This window comes from Gobius niger (genome assembly GCF_951799975.1).
Source record: "Gobius niger genome assembly, chromosome: 4".
In the NCBI taxonomy this organism is placed as follows: Eukaryota; Metazoa; Chordata; class Actinopteri; order Gobiiformes; family Gobiidae; genus Gobius; species Gobius niger.
The window spans coordinates 28,674,148-28,694,976 of NC_136855.1; the positions used below are offsets into that span (position 1 = coordinate 28,674,148).

Here is a 20,829-nt window from a genome sequence, read left to right on the forward strand (position 1 = left end):
ATTGATTTGTTATTGCTATTTCAGGGATATTATTGTGATGATATCATATAATCTGAATAAATTGTTCATATGTTATTACCGGTTTGTTTTTTGTGTTGAGTTACATATGTTAGATAAAAAGGTTCCCTCTCTCCATATCCATCGAGGACATAGTGCATGACATCCACTTGTTTCAGATTATCAGCAGTTCAAAGTAAAGGTCACATAAGCCCTTCAAACTTCTTGACACTGTGTCTTGTGCAGGGTTTGTCAATAAACGGGCCACTGTGGTCAGTCTTTTTCAAAGTGAATCAAAGGTACAGTTGTTTTTTATATGACTGCATCTTTTACTTTATTCTTTGAGGACTGTGTCATTTTTTACATTTATGTATTTAGTAAATAAAATGAAGATAAACTTTGATATGAACTAAAACAAAATAAGATTAAAATGTATAAATTACATAACACCATTTTTATCTTTCATGTGACAACAAATCACGTGCATTACCGTGATACAACATGATGAACCTCTCAACTTTGATAAGAGATACAGAGGGCTATAAACAGCTGTTTTTATTGCAGCTGATCTCACTGATTTGCACATGGCATGACATAATCTGACAACATAAAATAAGGAGGAAATACTGATATGTTCAACAACAAATCCTGAAAATAGATCAACATTTTTTTAATAATAATTTTATTAGGGCTGGGACGATCCACTCACTACTGCCACCTCAGGTTTTACGCGTAACTGCAGTGTCTATATTAAGCTCGTGCATGATGGCACTTCAGACCCGAATTAAAAAATATTTCAGTGACAGTGCAGGATTTTAGAGGCAGTTGTGGTGAATAGGTCTGGGCTCATTCTACACCTTAGGACATAAACTCATGTAGTCCCTTTAAAATGTGTTAAAAGTTTATAACCCAAATGCCACATTTATTGATGTGTTAGTGTTGTAAAGAACATTAACACAAAATGCAACAAAGTGTGGTTACTGGAAAACAAAGGAATATTTGATTTTAAAAAAATGTTTATACTTGGTATTTCAGCAATAATTCGATTTTAGATTTTGTCCCAGTCCTAAATGTTAATGTAATATACAAGAAAATCATTTTTCTGGATTAGTTTTGGCCCACAGACTTCAGAGAAGTCTAAAAAACTTCAGAGAAGTCTATGGGATTCACCAAATTGTTGAAGCTGGGACTTAGACCCAAAAGACAGCGGACAGAACAGTGTGCTGAATGTGAAGCAGCTTACAAGACTAGACCAGAAACACAACCTTTAAATTAACTCAACATGTTGCTCTCATCACTAATAACTCAGTATGAAGGCAAGCGTATTAATACTTCAAAAATAATATTACTCATGTAGAAGTAAAAAGTACTGTGTGATAATGTACTTTTGTAAAAGGTAAGTAATATGGGGTCATTTACCAAGCGTTTTCATGTGTAAAGCGAGTAGCACGTGCAAAAGTAGTTCAGCAGAGTCATTCTTGCATTTTTTTTTCCCTCAAGCAGCATTGTCTAATTTACATATCAGATTTGGGGCCCTAATAGGACTGGGACAACGGACGCAAATAAGCCCATGGACACAATCCAGTGTGTAGTGTTCATTAACATACACCGTCCCTAACAAATAAACCATAAATAAATAAATAAATGTAGCTAAATAATTTTATATATTTTATTTTTCAGCTATTGAGCACCTTTCTTAATAAATGACCCCCACGTGTGCTCAGGTTTCATGTCCCATTTGTTTGTGCACTTCCATCATGTGATTATAATTTATAGCCAGACACCATAATGCGGAAGATTTTGAGGCCACACTTGCAATGGAAACAAAGTCGCTCATCTGCCTCACATTTCACACTATTCTGGATAAACAGACCACAGCGGGCTACTCAAAAGGCTTTTATAAGTGGCTTTATGTAAGTATGAAGAACACAGGTTAAGCAGCGCTGCCTTATCTGAACCTTTTACGATTCTTTCCTTTTGGACTTTCATCTGTCTTTTCTCCACAGCTAGATCAACCATTAACAAAACCATAAATGTGTTCCCATAAATAGAAGTCAGGTTTGTCTTTGGGTCTTCTTCTACTACAGACATGGGCAAAGGAGTCTACCTTAGCAAGGCAGTGGTAGGGACCTGTGCCTTTGTGGCTATCGCTGCCACTGCCACAATCATTGCCCTGTCAGTGGTGTACTCTCAAGAGAAGTCCAAAAACAACATCCTGCCAACCGGCGACCCAAGCGTCACCACGACAACACCATCCACAGCACCATCCACAGCACCATCCACAACCCCTTCAGGCCCAAAGGAGCCATGGCAGAACTACAGACTCCCGGACTCGCTGATGCCGGTCACCTACCATGTAACTCTGTGGCCCAGGCTGGCACCGATCGAGGACAACTTTTACATCTTTTCAGGGAACTCCACAGTGGTGTTTAAATGCGTGAAGGAGACGGATCTCATCTTGATTCACTCCAACAAGCTCAATCTCACCACCTTCGACAACTTCCACGCAAAGCTGACAGGGTTGGATGGAGCGGATGCACCAAAGATAAAGGCCACATGGCTGGAGGTGCCCACGCAGTTTCTGGTGGTGCAACTGCATGGGAGTCTGAAGCCTGACCACATGTACGAGCTTTTCACCGAGTTTGTCGGAGAGTTGGCGGACGACCTGGGAGGATTCTACAGGAGTGAATATTACGAGGATGGCGTCAAAAAGTATGTTTTTGCCCGGCAATTCATAGAGATGTCGTTCTGTCCTTGGTCAAGACACAAAACTATGCCGATGAATGTAACCATGTGACGCACGGGCCACAATTCTCAAATTGAGCGGTATTGCCAAAAACATACAAAAACATGATTTCAGAAGTCATTATTATTATTATATTATTAGAGTGAAAATATTGGTTCTAAAAATATTGTTATCGGGCCAGATGGAAGGGATAGACGGACCGCATTTGGCCCCCGGGCCTTAGGTTTCCCATGTGTGGCTTCAGCTTGTGAAGTGCCACATAAATCTTTTATTATCATTCTTTTATTTAATTATACATCATACAAGACTATACTTCAATATATTGCCAAATTATCATTATCGCAATATTAACTGATGCAATATCCACTTTACAGGTATATCACAAGATTAGACATAGCAACTTAAAATTCTCCAAGCATTTGGTTTTAGTTGATTTAGCAAATTCAGTTTAATCTCAGCCTTGTTTTGGTCCTGATTTAGAATGTTCAAGTTCAAGACACGATTTTATGAAAAAAACTAGCGGTGGGACTTGATCACAATTAATCAAGTTAATTATGGCCTTTGTAATTAATTAATCGTAATTAATCACATTTAAGCATAATTTATTTGGTGTTTTTTCAGAGATATATTTTAGATGCTTTTTTGTATTTTCTTACATTTGAACTTATTTTTTTGCAGATGTGAGGCCTCTGTGATCATTTCAAAGACAAAAGCAATTTGATTCATTTCGGAAAATTATCTTTTTAAAATAAGTTTAGTACGGCTTAGCAGTGGGAATAAACAAGTACAATTGTTTTTGGCTTTATGCGGTGTTCGGCCCTAAGCAACGTCTTGCAGGAAAATGGAAATTGAAAAAGTGTGATTAATGTCGATTAATATTTTTAATCGCACTAAACCTAATGGAATAATTAATCGTATTTAAACGAAAAAAGTCCTGGCCTCTTCTATCTTTCCAACACAGGGGCAGATTTCAATCAATTCATTAATTTCATGCAAATTACAACCACAATAAGCCTCCAAGTAAGACAAAGGTTTTTTGTGTGTGTGTTTTAGAGTCTTGGCCACTACACAAATGCAGCCAACCGATGCCAGGAAGGCCTTTCCCTGTTTTGATGAGCCAGCTATGAAGGCAGTCTTCTACATGACTCTGCTGCACTCTCATGGGACTGTGGCTCTCTCCAACTCTATGAACTATGGCAAGTATATAGAATTGTGTGTGTGTGTGTGTGTGTGTGTAGGCCTATACGTATCACTTATATAAAAGTCTGCAACATTGTTTTATGTCACACAGACCCGGTCAATGTCACCGTGGAAGGGCACGATCTTACTAGAACCAGCTTTATGGCCACAGAGGTTATGTCGTCTTATCTACTGGCTTTTGTGGTGTGTGAATTTGGCAACATTGGGAACAACAACACTGGCGTTTTGGTAATTATTCCTTCTATTCATTACATTTACTGATTTTCGTTTTGTTTTTTACTTAACAGTGTGTAACTAACTAACTAACTAACTAACTAACTAACTAACTAACTAACTAACTAACTAACTAACTAACTAACTAACTAACTAACTAACTAACTAACTAACTAACTAACTAACTAACTAACTAACTAATGATTGATCCGAAGAAAATTCCTAGTAAAACAAATTCTGATTCTGCATTGGACAGCATAGACAGCGCGTCTATGCTGTACAATGCTGCCCCCTGCTGGACATGCATATGCTCAAACACTTCGTCTGTGCAGATCAGAATCTGGGCTCGTCAAAAGGCCATCGACGAAGGTCAAGGAGATTATGCCCTTCAGAAAACTGGTCCTATCTTGTCCTTTTTTGAGAATTACTACAATATCTCCTACCCTTTGAATAAATCAGGTAAACACGCTCAACAACATTTTACATTTTGCCAGAGTCTTTGTCACTATCTTCAATCTTATTTTACTTATTTTATTTTACTTATTTGTCTGTTTGCAGATCAGATTGCTCTGCCAGATTTTGCAGCCGGAGCGATGGAGAACTGGGGTCTCATCACCTACAGAGAGACTGCCCTTCTGTACAACCCCGAGGTCTCCTCCAATGGGGACCAAGAGTGGGTAGCCACGGTCATAGCTCATGAACTGGCTCACATGGTACAGTACAAACAAACACTGTTGAAAGTTGGCTTTGAAAGTTCTTGTAATTGGTGACAGCAGTGGTCTGTAATCCATAGTGGTTTGGAAACCTGGTGACTACGAGATGGTGGAATGACCTTTGGCTGAATGAGGGGTTTGCGACATATGTGTCTTATCTGGGAGCTAATTATGCTGAACCAACATGGAACATGGTGAGTTGTTTGGAAACAAAGGGATTTTCCAGTTTGCATAGCGGCCAATATTAAACTTGCTTGACTGCAATAATAGTCACCTCCACTGGTTATAGCAGTAACGTTTATTCTCTCTAGCCATTGAAGAGTTTCATTACAACTATTACTACAGCTACTTTTGTTGTATTTGTTGTATTGCAAAAACTCATTTAGTATCATTTATTGTGATTATTACATTACAGACAGATTTAATAGTTCTCAATGAGGTCATAGGTGTGATGGGAGTTGATGCACTGGCCTCCTCCCACCCCCTTTCATCAAAGGAAGATGAAATCCTGAGACCAGAGCAGATCAGTGAACTATTCGATTCCATTACATACAGCAAGGTAAAGTTCATGTACAAAGTATTTACTAATATTTATATACTCATCCTTTTTACCATTATAAATCATTGTCTGTTTCAAGGGAGCTGCAGTCCTCCGAATGCTTTCTGAGTTCATCACAGAAAAGGTTTTCTCTAAAGGACTTCATGTGAGTGTATGACTATAGTTTTCCTTTGTTATACACCGTATTGCTTTTTTGACTAATTGTTCTTATGCAGACTTACCTAGACACTTTCCAATACAAAAACACTGTATACCAAGATCTCTGGAATCACCTTCAAATGGTAAGTGACAGCATCAAGTAAGATTACAGTGTTAAAATAAATCATGAGGGGCTTTGTTTAAAAACACATTTTATAATCTGTTTTGGCCAGGCTGTAATTGACTCTAGCATATCGTTGCCCGCGTCCATAGAAGAGATTATGAACCGATGGATTCTTCAGATGGGTTTCCCAGTGATCACTATCAACACCCGAACTGGACACATTATGCAAAAACACTTCTTATTGGACCCTGATTCTCCAGTAGAAAGACCCTCTCCATATGGGTAAGGGCAGCTTTACTCTTGCTTGTTAAGATGTTCTCTATTGCTAAGCTAATGCATGTTTTTAACCTTATATTGATGCCGTTAACCCAAGCTATGAATGGATGGTTCCTGTTACATGGATTAAAAATGATGCTGAAGAGAAGCAGTACTGGCTCACTGTAAAAGAAGGCAAGTTTTGAAAATATGCTTTTGTTCAATTAATTTGGGTAAAAATGAGTACAACATTTATTTGGTCGGGACAGTACACGTCAATGAACATACATGCGTCTCATGCATGTAAACGCGCATGGTCTAATTTCCATCCGTCGTCCCCCACTAGCAATCTCAAACACACTCTCATTCATCCTGGCATATTGTACATTGGCCTTTGCTCTGCCCGATCCTGTCAGATCTCGAAGTTAAGCTAGGAAGGGCCAGGCTGGTACTTGGATGGGAGATCGTTTGGGAACACCAGGAAGCCTTGGTGAATGTAGAGTGTGAGTGAGTGGTTGGTGGTGGTCGGATGAGCCAATGGCACAGACTGGTTGTCTCGTTTCTGTCAGTCTACCCCAGAGCAGCTGTGGCTTCAACAGTAGACTACCACCATGGAGTATGACGTGAATGAATAATGACTACAGTGTGGCACTTTGAGATACTACACACTTTGAGGCACTTTGAGATACTACAAATGTAAGCCATTATTTTTTAGAGGTAGGGGAAACCCAGAGGAAACCTACACAGACACGGTCTTCTAGCTGTGAAGCACAAGCACTAACCACTTGGACCAAATTAGATTACTTCATCACATCCATGAACCTGGCAAAAATGTCATCCTCTTATGATGTGTAGCTACTGTTCGATTGTGCATATAGTTGAATTTTTAATGCAGTAATTTCCACACAGGCACAAATACTGAACTCATAACTGCTCCTGGTGAGTGGCTGGTGGCCAATATCAACATGAAGGGCTTCTACAGAGTCAACTATGATGATGAAAACTGGGAGCGTCTTCTTGCCAAGCTTTCCTCAAAACCTGAGGTACAAAACTTAATCTTCTTTAAAAAAAAAAAAATAGTGGGCTTACACTTATTCACAACGTCACCATTTTTCCTGTTTTCAACAGACTTTTATTTGTAGTCCATTTTGGCCATTTGAAGTATACATTGTTTTTGTTGTGTACAGTGTGCGCTGTTTTTTTTAGCGATTGTAAACCCCAAAGTAGCACCTCTGCTAAAAATAACTAGCTGCATCAGCACGGTGACCAGATTGGATAATCAAAAATGTGAAAATGGGGTTTGCTGGCAGAAAAAGTGACATTCTTTGTACTGTAAACTAGGAATTTCTGTATCTTTTTAAAAAAATTTAAAATTTGAAGTTTGTGCTTTAAATTTGTTTAACTAAATCAGCAAGCTGAGTAGAAAGGACAAGGGAAAGAAAATGTCCCGGCAGTATAATGTTGATTCCTTCTGGATGTCTTTTTTTTGGGTCTAAAAAATAGTACATGTCTTACATAATATTTTAAACAACCACCAACATTCAACACTCAACTTGCTCCCTCTGTCATGGTTTGAAAACAAAAAATATCAGATACAGTGCCTTAAGATAAGGTACAAGGAATGCTAAACTGTGCTAAAAAAAACTAATTCTTTGTATTCCGCCACAAAAAAAAATGTTTTATTTCAGGATATTCCGGTGATTAACAGGGCGCAGATCATTGGTGATGCGTTTAATCTCGCAAGGTAGTAATTATCATTCCTAATATAATGTTGCAAATGAAAACAAGAGACTAAAACAATGGAATTTTTTAGAGCGAAGATTGTGAACACAACACTAGCTCTGCGGACAACCACGTTCTTGGACAAAGAGGTGGAGTACATGCCGTGGGAAACAGCTAGACGCAATCTCAACTATTTCTATCTTATGTTCGACCGCAGTGAGGTGTATGGCCCAATGCAGGTAGGAATGATATTTTCAGTTGTGTCATTTTAATGTGAGAAACTGACATTTGTATGTTTAATTCCAGGCCTATATCAAAACAAAAGTATCTCCTCTATTCAGCTACTTTGAGAAATTAACTTCAAACTGGACAGAGATTCCAAATAAACACACTGACCAGTAAGTTTTCACTGTGAATAGTTATTCCAAGATATTGTGCTAACTCCTGCCTTCTGTTTACAGGTACAATCAGGTAAATGCTATCTCCATGGCCTGCAGCACAGGAGTACCGGGCTGCAAGGAGCTGACTACCAACTGGTTCAAACAGTGGATGAATAACCCCACTCACAACCCGTATGTTTCTACTGTAATGTATTTTTTTTTTCAAGGAGGGTCTATTGTAACATTGCTTTACTTGTTTTAGGATCAGTCCAAACCTGCGATCCACTGTGTACTGCAGTGCCATCCGAGCAGGAGGAGTGGAGGAATGGGACTTTGCATGGCGCATGTACAAAAATGCAACTGTGGCCTCTGAAGCTGATAAACTTATGTATGCTCTGTCTTGCACTGAACAGCCCTGGCTGCTCAATAGGTATGTGAGTTATATCCAAGAATACAGTGTTCGTCTTCATTTGAAGTAACACTTTCTTGTATGTTTTAGATATTTGGATTATAGTCTGGACCCAACCATGATCCGGAAGCAAGACGCTTCCTCTACTATAGTCACTATTGCCAGCAATCCTATTGGTCAACCTTTGGCTTGGGACTTCATCAGAGCAAAATGGGGATATTTGTATAATAAGTAAGTGTACCACATATTTAATAGTGTGCAATTCAAAAGTGTATGTTATAATATGTAATAACATGGTTGTGTTATGTTATGTTAGTTATGGAGGTGCAATGTCGTTTGGAGGTCTAATCAGCGGAGTAACCAAGCGGTTTTCCACAGAGTTTGAGTACAACCAGGTACAGTCTCTGTTTGTTTGTAAAATGTCACATTACTCTGTATAGTCCGCTAAAATAATGTTTGATGTTTGCCTGCAGCTGGTGCAGTTCAAGGAGGATAATGTTGGACAAATTGGTTCAGCCACAGCAGCTTTGGAACAGGCGCTGGAGACCACCAAGGCCAACATCAACTGGGTGTCACTGAATAAAAAACCTGTGCAAGACTGGTTAACCAGTCAAACATAAAACACTGCACAACTATTATCACAATGATTTTAAAGACTTTCTTTTCTAATTTGTTGTTTTATATACATCATTATATGAATAAATTGGTTTCCATTTGTTTAGTATTTGTTAGTTAGAATAAATTGCATATATAGGAATATACAGTGCATTTCATATATTTACATGCACAAGTCACAGTGCAAATGTTTAGTTAATTGTTATATTAACCAAGTTGAGTTAAGTATATATATATTCCAGTACAAGCTGGTGCTAGAGACTGTGTTGACACTAACAGGACAGCACAGTGCCACCGTAATCTCTTATTAGATTCTATTTTATGCATGGGCAATGTAGATAAACAGGATGAAAGTGTATGCTGCTGGGTAATACTAAAATTAGCCTTATTTTCAACCCAAGAGCGAAGCTTTTATTGCTCATTACATAAAGATTAATCCTTCAGTGGCTCATTAAGGCAGTCTTCTGAGGGTCTTAAGCACTATGTGTTTACACAGGACAGAAGAGGTGCCATGTTACTGCTCCTGGTCCAGCTGCCATTTCTCCATGGGTGTCTTTCCTTTAGAGGGGATGTGCTTGCTGTTTAGCACCTCCCTGCTGCTGCTGCTTGTGTCAGCTACTCTGTTTGTGTTAGGAAGTCAATCACCTGCACTTTGTAAATAAGAGGTAGAGAGAAACTTCCTTTGGAGATATTAGAATGGAATGGTTTATTAATAAATAGGTGGACAGCGCATGATGTCATTTCAACAAAATGTTATTTCTACTAGTTAAAGGAAAAAAATGGAGGATACAATGTCCATTTCAGTGTGGACTTACATGTTTACCTTTGTTATCCCAAAATTCTGTGGCAAAAATAATGACAGATGTTGTTTAAATCTAAATATTTAATATCACACTTCCTTCTGAATTCTCCTTCAATCTTAATTTTTAAGTGGTAAATACAAGTTTAATAAATAAACACTTTGTACAAAACACAGAAACTACAATTATACAAACAGGTCTGTCTTAAAACAACAAATTAGGATACTTGTCCTTTGGTTCATTGATGCAATGAAAATATATTTTTTTATTATTTAAAGTCTTAAGATTGTCCATTGAAGCCCATCTGAGGGTGCTGCTGCTGAGGCACCCAGCACTGACTTGTGTAACAGAGTCCTGCAGAGATCAGAGGGCTCGTGTAGGTCCCAGGGCAGGCCCCAGGCTGAGAGCTGCACTGGGTCCCCTGCAGTGGGATGATGGTTGGATTCTGCTTCATGCGGCCTGAAGCCCTCTTGTGTTCCAGGCACTCCTCAGAGAGGCCCAGCTGAGCAGACAAGTGGCTGATATAGCCCATAGTGAGGCGCAGGGTCTCGATCTTGGTCAGAGCCTGTCCCTGTGGGACCACAGATGGAGGGAGAAAAGACCGGAGGTGGTGCATAGCTTTGGACAGATCTCTCATCCTCAGCTTCTCCCTTTCGCTAGCAGACTGCCTTTTCTTCCCCGGACATTTGGATCTGGACTTCTTAGAGGCAGATGCAGTGGAGGCAGACTGAGGCAGGGTCTTGATAGTAGTTGCAGCCTGATGGGGTGCACCTCTGAAGATGAAGCAGCTTGGTGAGTCTTGCTCTGTTTTGCCTGGGAGCGAGTTTGGAGATAAGCTGAAGGAGTCCACTGAGGAGGCAGGAGACAGACTGCTGCAGGCGCTGAAGTAGCCAGGGTCTGATAACGGATCACAGGCCAGAGGATCACAAGACTTATCCAGCAGGATATCACAGTCGAACAGGAAGGAGCGGCCCTCCTCAGCCTGGAGAGCAGAGCAGAAGGACTTGTCCATGGCTGTAGTAGTGGTCGGGGTCTTCTCTGAGCTGTCACTGTGTTGCTTGTGGGCCAAGCAGATGAGAGTGAGGAGGAACAGGCAGTGCAGAGCTTATATCTGGTGGGAGGTGCAAAGTGTCACCTCAAGGCAGTCGCCCCTGGTCCTGAGGAGCTGGGAGAAGGGCTGACACCTTGGACATGAGGTCCTATGGGAAATGGGACCGGTCCTGGACAAGGTGTGACCTATTCACTCAACAAGCCCGAGATCCGAGATCCGAGAACAGCCTCACTGTCACGAACTGATGTTATTTCAATTTAAAGACACAATATCATCTAGGCCAGTGGTCCCCAATCACCGGCCCGGGCGGAACGAAGTAGTAAATAATTTATAAAGAACCGCATTTTCTCCGATTTATCTTTTGCCTGTCCCTTGACACACAAATAAGTTTGTCCATAGCTATATAAGAAAACTCGATTGGATCCGAGTACATCTGGTTTTATTATAGACAGAATCAGGGCAGTTTCATGCAGTGCACCAGCCCCTCGGGACACATATATTGTACGGTATGAGAGAGACTCCATATAAAATATAATTAACAAAGTGCTAGTATTTTTTTTAATGATGTTCTAATCTCTCATTAGTAACACCCCTGAGCACTTGAAGTTAGGCCACAAAAGTGTGTCAGGCAGCTGGGAGGTGTTAAGACTTTGCACCTTGTTCTGTTTGGACAACATACCTTAGAGGCCTGAGAACAACTAAAGAAGTGGCTGTAATAAAGCTACACCAAGCAAATGTGTTTCTTTTTACCAACTTTATTCAAACGTCCTAACTATATTTTTTAAAATTGTTTAGCCAAGCTCTAACTTACTGTGATGGTATTTTTAATGGATTTTATTTGTACCACATTAAACTGACCGTGCAATTTTTTAAATCACTGTGCAGGTTGATATTATTCTAATAATTTACAGTATTTAACATTTTTCAGTGAACATGTACAGATAATTCAACCTTTGCCTGACCATGGGATTCCAGTAAAGTTCATAAAAAGGCCATGGAGGTGAGTTCAGGGCTGTATTCCCACAAACCACCGTGTCACATTTGACTCCTGTGCTGAGGGCAACTATTGATGGACCAGGACGTGTGAACCATCCCACACAGCCAGCAGCAATCGCCATTATGCAACAATGACACGCTTTATAATTACAAAAAAAAAAGAAAAAAAAAACCCTTTAGCTTTCAGTTATCATATTACAGCATTTTCAAGAAAATGTGAATTCAAGTTCCCATTTTGCAGTACCAATATATATAACATTGTGATATTATTGCTAGTAATTTATGTTTATTCCTATAAATCCTATTGGTTTTAAGTTAATTGATTAGCATTCCCAAAGTATATTGTATTGATAGGATGTTGTGCTTCCACAGTGCTCCTGCAAATGATTAAAAGGTTTTGAGAAAAATTGAAAGCGGGGCCTAGATTCTAGATTTTAATTTATGTGTTGCTAATTGCAATTGTTTTTCTCCCCCAATTCTTTCAACAAATGTATTTTCTCTTGATCAAGATATTGTCTGTAACAAAAAGTATTTATGACAACTGTCTGCTGATATTGACTTTCTACATAGCAATACACAAAAAGCTATGAATTGACAGCAACATAAATTTAGAATACAGTGAATGCTTCCTGACTCTTTCATGTCCAATAATGTGCTGTTAGCTGCTAATTGTTTTGTTTGACGCTCCTTTCAAAAACCTCATGCAGCTGTCACTTTTAGCTTCACTCCAGGCTTAATGAGAGTGAGAGGATATTCCTTAATCCACATTAGGCTGACAGTGTTTACTCACTTGTAACGACGGGATCATCAGCACAGCAGTGTCACCTTTACATCTTCCAGCCTGAGTGTATTAGACCAGCTTTGATGAAGGGCCTGAGTGTATTAGGTTGTGTGTTAGGCATTCTGCTGGAATTTCAAATAAACCGCAGATATGTGGCAAACTAAACACACGGGCCTTACTCCGCAGGCTGATATGCAAATCGGCACTTACCTATAAATATTAAAGGGCTCACGGGTGTCTGTGGTAGGTAATTAGGGACCTAGGTGAGAGAAAGAGGGGGAAAAGTGAGGAGGATCAGGATCGGAGTCTAGACTCAGTGGTGCCTAGGATCTCTCCATGTTTGCTGAGGCTCATTATCAAAGCTATACCAAATAATGAGGGTAAACTGTGGAGGAGATTTAACCCAGGCTGTAATGTCACGCATGTCTTTGACTTTTAATAACAAGTCATCAGAGGTCAGTGTTTGCAGAAGGTTACCTTTACAAACTACAAAAACATGGCCATGATTTTGGTTTCTTTGGTTTCTTTGTCATTTTTACGGCACTATCATTGACAGTATATTTAGATCCACTGTCAATCCACTGTCAATGGGCACTATCTTTCAGAGCGTCCCTCTTTCCAGTGATCAAGGCTTAAGATATACTGTATTTCAAATGGTTACAATTGAAAACCACACAATATATTCATAAAGCATTAGTTAGCATGTTATGACTTGTGTGACTGGGAGAAACAGAAAGTTAGCATTAAATACACTATACTTAGGCCTTGGTTCAGTATCACTTATGAAATATATTACTATCCTATAATTTTTAAGTAAATAAATAAATGGTCACATTTATCTAGCACTTTTCTATCGACATTACTGTGCAGGCAGTAGGCACTGAAAGTACAAGTACCACCAGACTCACTAGACCAGTGGTTCTCAACCTTTTGGAGGGGGTTCGTGACCCACTGCCCGGGTCACACTGTGAGAAATAAAAAATTAGCCTACATAATTCTTAAAAAACAAAGAAAAAAAAACCAAATGGCTGAAATAAAATTCATCAAACTACGAACAAATAATGGCACTCTGGTAATATAGCAAACACATGCTACAATAAAACAGTAAATTATGAAAATGAAAATATGTATATTTTATCTAAATGATCTGGCGACCCCCCAAATTTGTCTCGTGACCTCCAGGTTGAGAACCACTGCACTAGACCACGATTACAATCAAATTCGGACTTAACTGTCTAAAACAGACCTAAATTGGACTCATCTAGGTGTAAAGAGGGTGAACCATGCAGTTATTTACTAAAGTTTTTTTGTTTTGTTTTGTCCTCCTTTAGTATATCGTAAACTCGGGCACTCATGTCTCTAATAATAAAGCATTTGTATCAATTTCATGAACATGTCGTCTAGTTTTCAAACATTTTTGTGAAACTGACCCTGAAAAGTTGGGAAATATGCCAATAAACTGGTCCCAATAGGAATACAAATATGTTAGAAAAGTTAGAAAGCAGTTAACAACGTTACAACATTTTAATTTAAAGGCTTTTCTTTTCAATGTTTAGAATTAAAAATAAGGTATAGGGCCTTTAAATATCTCTAATTAAATTGTTCCAACAAACTCTAAAAATGCAGATGAACCTGAGTATCACATGATGAACTCCAAGTACCACCAGTGGACCACGTACCACAGTTTGAAAACAACTGCTTAGGGTAATCTCGGAAATTTGGGAAAAAGCAAAAGGGTTCTCATAAAGAAGCTACGTACCAACCACGGTATGTGCACCATCAAATGCATATACGCACCAGTCATATTGCCTGGCATGTTACTAGTCAAAATGATAGATTTGGGTTAAGACAAAGTTCCCCCTATAAAACGCATGGACATGTCCATGTAAAAATTGATGTACAATGTTAATTTTTACAGATATTGTTGACCTGTTTGAAATATATGTTCAAGTGGTAGTATTTTTATAGGCTCAGAGTGTGTTTTGGTTCCCACCTATCTATTGCCGCTGCGGACCTTTATGTTCATTAAAAAATTTAGGCGAGTATAAAGAAAATGATTATTTTACTCAGTACTGTAGTTGATAACTTGCCAATAGTGGCAGTGATAGTCAAACTGATTGTTGTGGCTACAACTAGACTCACATGCAAAAGAATTATGTAAATAAGGCAATAGTTTTAATTAGGAGATGTCATTTTACAGGCGAATGAAGCAAAATGACCTACTTCAGTAAAGGGTTAAGCGGCTCTAATCGTTTATTTTATTTTGAATGAAAATATGCCACCACAAGGGGAGATAAATCAAAAACATCTTACTGCCAATCTTTGAACAGGGCAAAAATAAAAATATTACAAATATTTGTTGTTTAAAAAAAAATAGTTCTATATTTTTTTTTTAGCTTTTACAGTGGAAAAAAAACAAAGTAAGTGAAATATATCTGTTGTTCTCTGTAGAGAAAATGGTCTAAAATTATAACATCCAGTAATCACAGAAAAAAGATTGCTGGTCATGTAACGTCGTGTCGTTAGCCTGACGTTGCTAACGAGATGTGACGTTAGCAACGTCTTGCTAGTTAATAATAATCATTGATCTGATAATAATTTACTTGTGATGTCGCAAAGAGGCTACGCTAAAAGCAGATCAGGAGTTTTCTTACCACTAACAGTTGAATCTAGTCGAGTGAAAACGGTGATCAACTTGTCTGCGAGACCTACTTGACTTACGTGATAATTTAAGTGAAATATAAGACAAAAAGTAAGTATGCTAATTAGTTAAATAAATAAATCGACGAGCTAGCAGAGGGTTGTCATGTCGCCATTACGGTTTCATCATCTGGGGAACCTGACCTCAGAACAGCAAGGCATGTACTCATTTGTTTCCTTATTATTGGCCAGACTGAATTTACTGAATGAGGCGTATTAAATGTCATTTCAATGTTTTTATTATAAATAGTGGTATAAAGACATACAAAAATAGTTGTCAGTATTTTAAATATTTACAACAAAATAAATACAAAGTAAAAAAGAACATATATTTTTTACAAATAATTTAGTCCATTCACAGTGAGGCAGTTTGAGTAAAGTAGGCTGTTGTTGGATGACAGTTCAGATTTGTTCATGCATAGTAGTCTCTTGGAACCAGTGGGAGGTGGAAGCCATCAAACACCTGTAAAAATGCAGAGAGAATGTATTTAGATTCAAAATCATGATGACATTATTTTGAATCTCATATGGAGTATTTGTGTTGTGATTCCCAAATGTTTGTCACTTAACAGATGCATACCTGATAGGACGGCTTTGTCGCTGGAGTTGACTGGAAAACGCTGTCCATTCTGACATCTCTTTGTTGCACTTCACTGCACTGACTGCTGTACTGATCCATTCCAAAACTACAGCTCCCGGGAAGCATCACGGCAGGTTGTGGTGAGTAGAAGTTCTGGCTCCCGTTTTGGTTTAGGCTTGGACTGTCTAGTGTTCTCATTGGTCTATGCTGGAAGAAGCTGAGATGTTCTGGAGAACTTGTGTCGTGCGCGGACATGTCTCCCTGCTCCCTTCTCTGAAACAGCACCTCTTCACTCAGGCCCAGTTGAGCTGACAGGTAGGAGATGTATCGAATAGTGAGGCGGAGAGTCTCAATTTTTGTCAGCGTCTGTCCTGCAGGGGCCACTGAAGGCGGTAGGTACGATCTGAGGTGGTGGAGAGCTTTAGTCAGATCCCTCATTCTCAGCTTCTCCTTCTCGCTGGCGCTCTCTCTTTGCTTTGAGCGGATCCTGGTGGTCCTGGCTCGTCCCACTTTGCGTCCACCTGTAGGTTTCAGAGCATTAGACGTTTGAGTGGATGGCTTTGGTAGCTGCTGGTAGGACGGTGAGAGACTGGAATCCATGGATGAAACAGGGGACAGAGATGGAGAAGATAGGCTGGACATCTCCGAGTCAGAACACCACTGGTACTGCAGACTGTAGTCCAGAACGGAGGAGGTATCCATGTTGTATTAGGAGCTCAGTGGTCTGTCTAAAGAGACTGGAGGAGTGTGTATGCCGCTCAGAGCTGCACTGCTGGTATATAAGTCCAGGCCAGGCCGCAGAGGTGTGAAATGACACCTCTGCAGATTCTCCCAAACCATCAGTGTCCCGGGCTGCAGCTCTCCACACACAGTGCTGTGTACCACTCTGCCAGAGCCCCTGCCTAGTCCCTCCTGTCTGGGAAAGTTCAGCTGCAGCAGTTGAAGTGTGAATTTTGACCCCTGCTCCGAACAAAAAAACAGATTTTGCTTTTTGGGATTTAGTTTGTTCAGCGATGTAGATGTTTTTTGCACATGGCTGCACAAAAGTGGCTTATGTCTGACATGAGCACTTTTGGTTTCACTTTTGGGAAACTTTAGAAAGCTTTCCCGTGTTGGGAATGAAGATTTACAACATGTTGGGTCAATCGTCTTTAGTCTTATTTGTGTCAGGCCATATGGGATTTTACATAGTTATAAACTTATAGCATGATTCATATAATGATTAATGCTTAGTTATCCTTATCAGCTCACAGGAAACCAAAGCCAATATTGAACTATGAAATAAATTCTCTGGATTTTGTCAGTTTACAAACTCACATGTGAAACTCAACTCTGAACTAATACAATGTTAATTCAGCCAGGTTAAACAAAAGCAGGTTCACTGAGCAAATCTAGCTTCTATTGTCTGAACATAATAATTGCATTTATTTGAACAGCACTGTTCATACATGAAGTAACACACCGTGCTTTACAAAAATATTCACACAAATTAAACATTTCATTTAAAACACCAGAAGTATGTACACATAATGTCATAATAGTGCAACATACCATGTAACCCTGATTTGGGGTCCTCTCAAATACAGTATCCCACTCAGAAGGTTTTATGATCAGAAAAGTGCTAAGGAGACATCACACTTGTCCGAACACTACGCTACTGTTCTACACACCACTGGATTCAGAGATAGATTAAATATCCTGGAGCCTAATGAGCCATGTAGTTTTGTTATGGCTTTAATGTAGAGGTGAGATGGTTTTACACTGATGAGTCTGAAGGCGTCACTTCACACCTCAGCTGTGAGAAACAGGGGGATACTCTGTCCACTGTTCTGCATTTTACTTTGCCTTTTTTGCAACTGGTTTATTTCTACCCTATATACATTACAAAAAATATCATTGTATTCATAAACAGTCCACACAAGCACAATATATGTGGTTACAACATTTTAAACCCAGCTTACACAATTGTAAACATTCACACAACCTTTAATATTGTGATATCATAATATGGCCTGGAAACCAAATTTCTGGTATTTTACAAGTAATTCTATTCTCTTTTTCTATTTTCTGTGTGAATAAAGTTATTATATTCGTGCTCATTCATATTCATGCATGTTCTGCCCACATTCCTTTTCTGGTTTGTTCAGTGGTTTCAAATTGAAATTGTCATCTGCAATGACAATTTGGGCTCTGCAAATTGTCATTGCAGAGCCCAACAAACAGAATGCATGCGTCTTTCCATTTCAGGTTCAATGAAACATGTTTTTTTATATTTTAATATTTACGCTTCAGACAAAGAAGAAAACTCACATGTGACATAAAATATTCACTTTGCTCTATTTTGAAGTCTTTACAACGTCTTAAACGCTTCAGGGTGATGAAAATGTGAAGTCCTGTTAGGAACACAGATGACCTGTAGATGGACTGTGTGTCTGTCAGGGGCACGGTGAACTTGGGCTGAACTTTGCAAAGCCCGGACACTCACCCGGAGCGAGGTGAGGTTGTGGGAGCCAGTCCTGGAGTTTGGCACCTCTTGGTGGACGCCCACTCACTGTAGGCTGTAGCCGGACTGCCTGCCACCTGTGTGTGCTCCTGAGTGCACTTACCATACCCTCAACCCTCCACTAGGAGCGTTCTGTTGGAAATACAGCGTTCATGGCTGTGGGAAAACTCACCACTGCATTTCAGCATGTGTGTTGAACTGAGGGAATAAATATAACTATGCACAGATTTTTACAACACAAATGTACAATCGAAGTATGGTGTTTACATGTTCTGAGTTAGTTCTGAGTGACAACATTTGAATACTGCCTTTATGACTCATTAGTGTTAGAGCAGTGTGCTGAACAGAGGCTGCTGCAGGTGCTGCTTCACCTCTGCAGGTCTGGTAGCTGTATCTGGTATTTGTACAATTGTATTAATGATTTTGTCCCTCTTTTGTGTTTGGGCTGTATTTGTTCAAAGCTACTATATGTCATCGATAAGTCTTTGTCGAAGTTTAGACCTGTTTTTTTGTAGGTGCTATAACAGTTCAGAACCACTGGAGGTAACATTAAGGCCCTGAAAAAACCTACATAGACCAGAAATTTCTTCTGTCTTTCTCTTTCTTTTATTTTGTATTTCAATGATATTTAGTTAATAAGACGGTTGTTTGTGAGGGCAGTTGGCTGTAATGGAAAGGATCAATATCTATTTATCTATCTTAAACGATTGGATCTTCTTGCTGTGGGACGGTAAACAATGTACTGTGAACCAAGATGGCACTTTACTTTATTAAGTGGGTTTAAAAAAAAAAAAAAAAAAAATGTTTAAACCAAGGAAAATAAAGGCGTTTTTTTTCTTTTTCTTGAGTGTCTGATGATCCTGCTGAAAAGTACCAAAAGGATTTTTCTAAACAAAGACTTTTGGTAGTTCTTTACTTTTACTCAGATCAGGTCATTATTGATGTTTTAATTAATGGTCTCTCTTTATACAGTGCTTTTACATCCACGTTCGGGACTCAAAGTGCTCATCAAGGAACCACTCACTCACACACACTCATTCATACACCAATGTAGGCAGACACTGGAGGCAAGGTGGGTGAAGTGTCTTGCTCAAGGACATAATGACAGTGTCCACTGGCGGGATTCGAATCACCGACCCACCGGTCATAGAGTGACCCGCTCTACCATATGCACCACTGCCTGTTTATCATTTATACCAGTGTAATGATCGTCCAAAAATGATCTGCTCTTTCAAATATATATATATAGTCATATATACTGTACGAAATATTTCATCAGAAAATCTCTGCTGTATACTTTATATCCCTCCCAGTACTGATGACACATCATGCATGGCCTGTGTTTGTGAGTGTGGTCAGGGCAGGGGGGTCAGGAGGTGCCAGTGGAGGGAACACATTCTGCACCTCGGGTGTGAAGTAGCCGAGTGCAGGGGTCAGCCAGAGGTGGACTGTAAATTTATCTAATTTAGTAGAATGACAGTGAAGAATTAATAGCAGTAAGATTTCAATAAATAATCATCCAGACACCTAAATGTGGCACATTATTAAATTATACTTATCCTAGCTGTTTGTTTACTGATACAATTGGTCATACTCGTGTTTCGTCTTAAGTTTAAACTTTATTGTAATGTCGAATATAAAAGTTTTGCATTACTTCCAAGATCACAAACAGGCAGGCTGATTTTAAGTTTATACATTTAAGCACTAGTGTAAATTGCTGAGTTTATGCACTACGTATTTAGTGGTACATGTAGTGCCCCCTAGTGGTGGTAATGTGTAAGTCAGCAGAGGCCCATCACACCTCTCTCTGAGTAAACACATCCTCCTGCCCATACCAGCAGCACTAGCTCACACTTGTGTGCTGCCATGTTTTTACAAGCTCCTCCGGGTGCTCCAGTACAGACAGTCATGTTCACACACTAGTTATATGCTACTACACTGAACTTTTGTGAAGGGAAGGAGGAAGCTGCGTAACACAGTTACATTTATTCATAAAGACAACACAAAAACAAAAATGTCACTTATTTTTTTACATCTCTTTTTCATTCACATAGTGCAAACTATTCCCTCTAGTTTATAATTCCATGTAAGCCAAATGCAACAGTAACCCTGTAAACAGTTTTAACTTGTGTGGACATTTCTTCTTTTCCAAACACACTGTTATGCAGATGTTTATTTAGTTGTGTGATCTGGCATTGTTTATTCCATTCACATTTTCATGTCTATCCATAAACATGAAGATCTCATTCAAGTTAAAATTACAATGTAATAACTCCTTGACAGTACAAGCACTTATCTATCATTAACATACAGTACTCATAACATAGTCAATCACACAAGCGTACAT

The 20,829-nt window shown here is 39.2% G+C and overlaps 2 protein-coding genes across 2 annotated transcripts; one reads left to right on the forward strand and one right to left on the reverse strand.

Moving 5' to 3' along the window:
* Positions 1-2,086: 2,086 nt before the first annotated feature.
* On the forward strand, positions 2,087-9,076 carry LOC306961675 (aminopeptidase Ey-like; the record flags this gene model as incomplete). The annotated part of the gene is made up of 20 exons (XM_079554519.1): positions 2,087-2,709; positions 3,797-3,939; positions 4,035-4,171; positions 4,489-4,615; positions 4,715-4,869; positions 4,950-5,063; positions 5,285-5,428; positions 5,508-5,573; positions 5,644-5,709; positions 5,800-5,972; positions 6,064-6,140; positions 6,855-6,988; positions 7,634-7,689; positions 7,759-7,906; positions 7,974-8,065; positions 8,129-8,239; positions 8,310-8,477; positions 8,547-8,687; positions 8,773-8,851; positions 8,930-9,076. 20 exons carry the CDS (start codon positions 2,087-2,089, stop codon positions 9,074-9,076), a joined length of 2,901 nt encoding a protein of 966 aa, XP_079410645.1.
* Positions 9,077-16,186: 7,110 nt separating this feature from the next.
* Positions 16,187-16,681, reverse strand: LOC306962360 (mesoderm posterior protein 1-like; the record flags this gene model as incomplete). The annotated part of the gene is made up of 1 exon (XM_079555479.1): positions 16,187-16,681. A coding segment is annotated over one exon (495 nt), but the record flags the coding sequence as incomplete, so codon positions are not given.
* Positions 16,682-20,829: the final 4,148 nt, after the last annotated feature.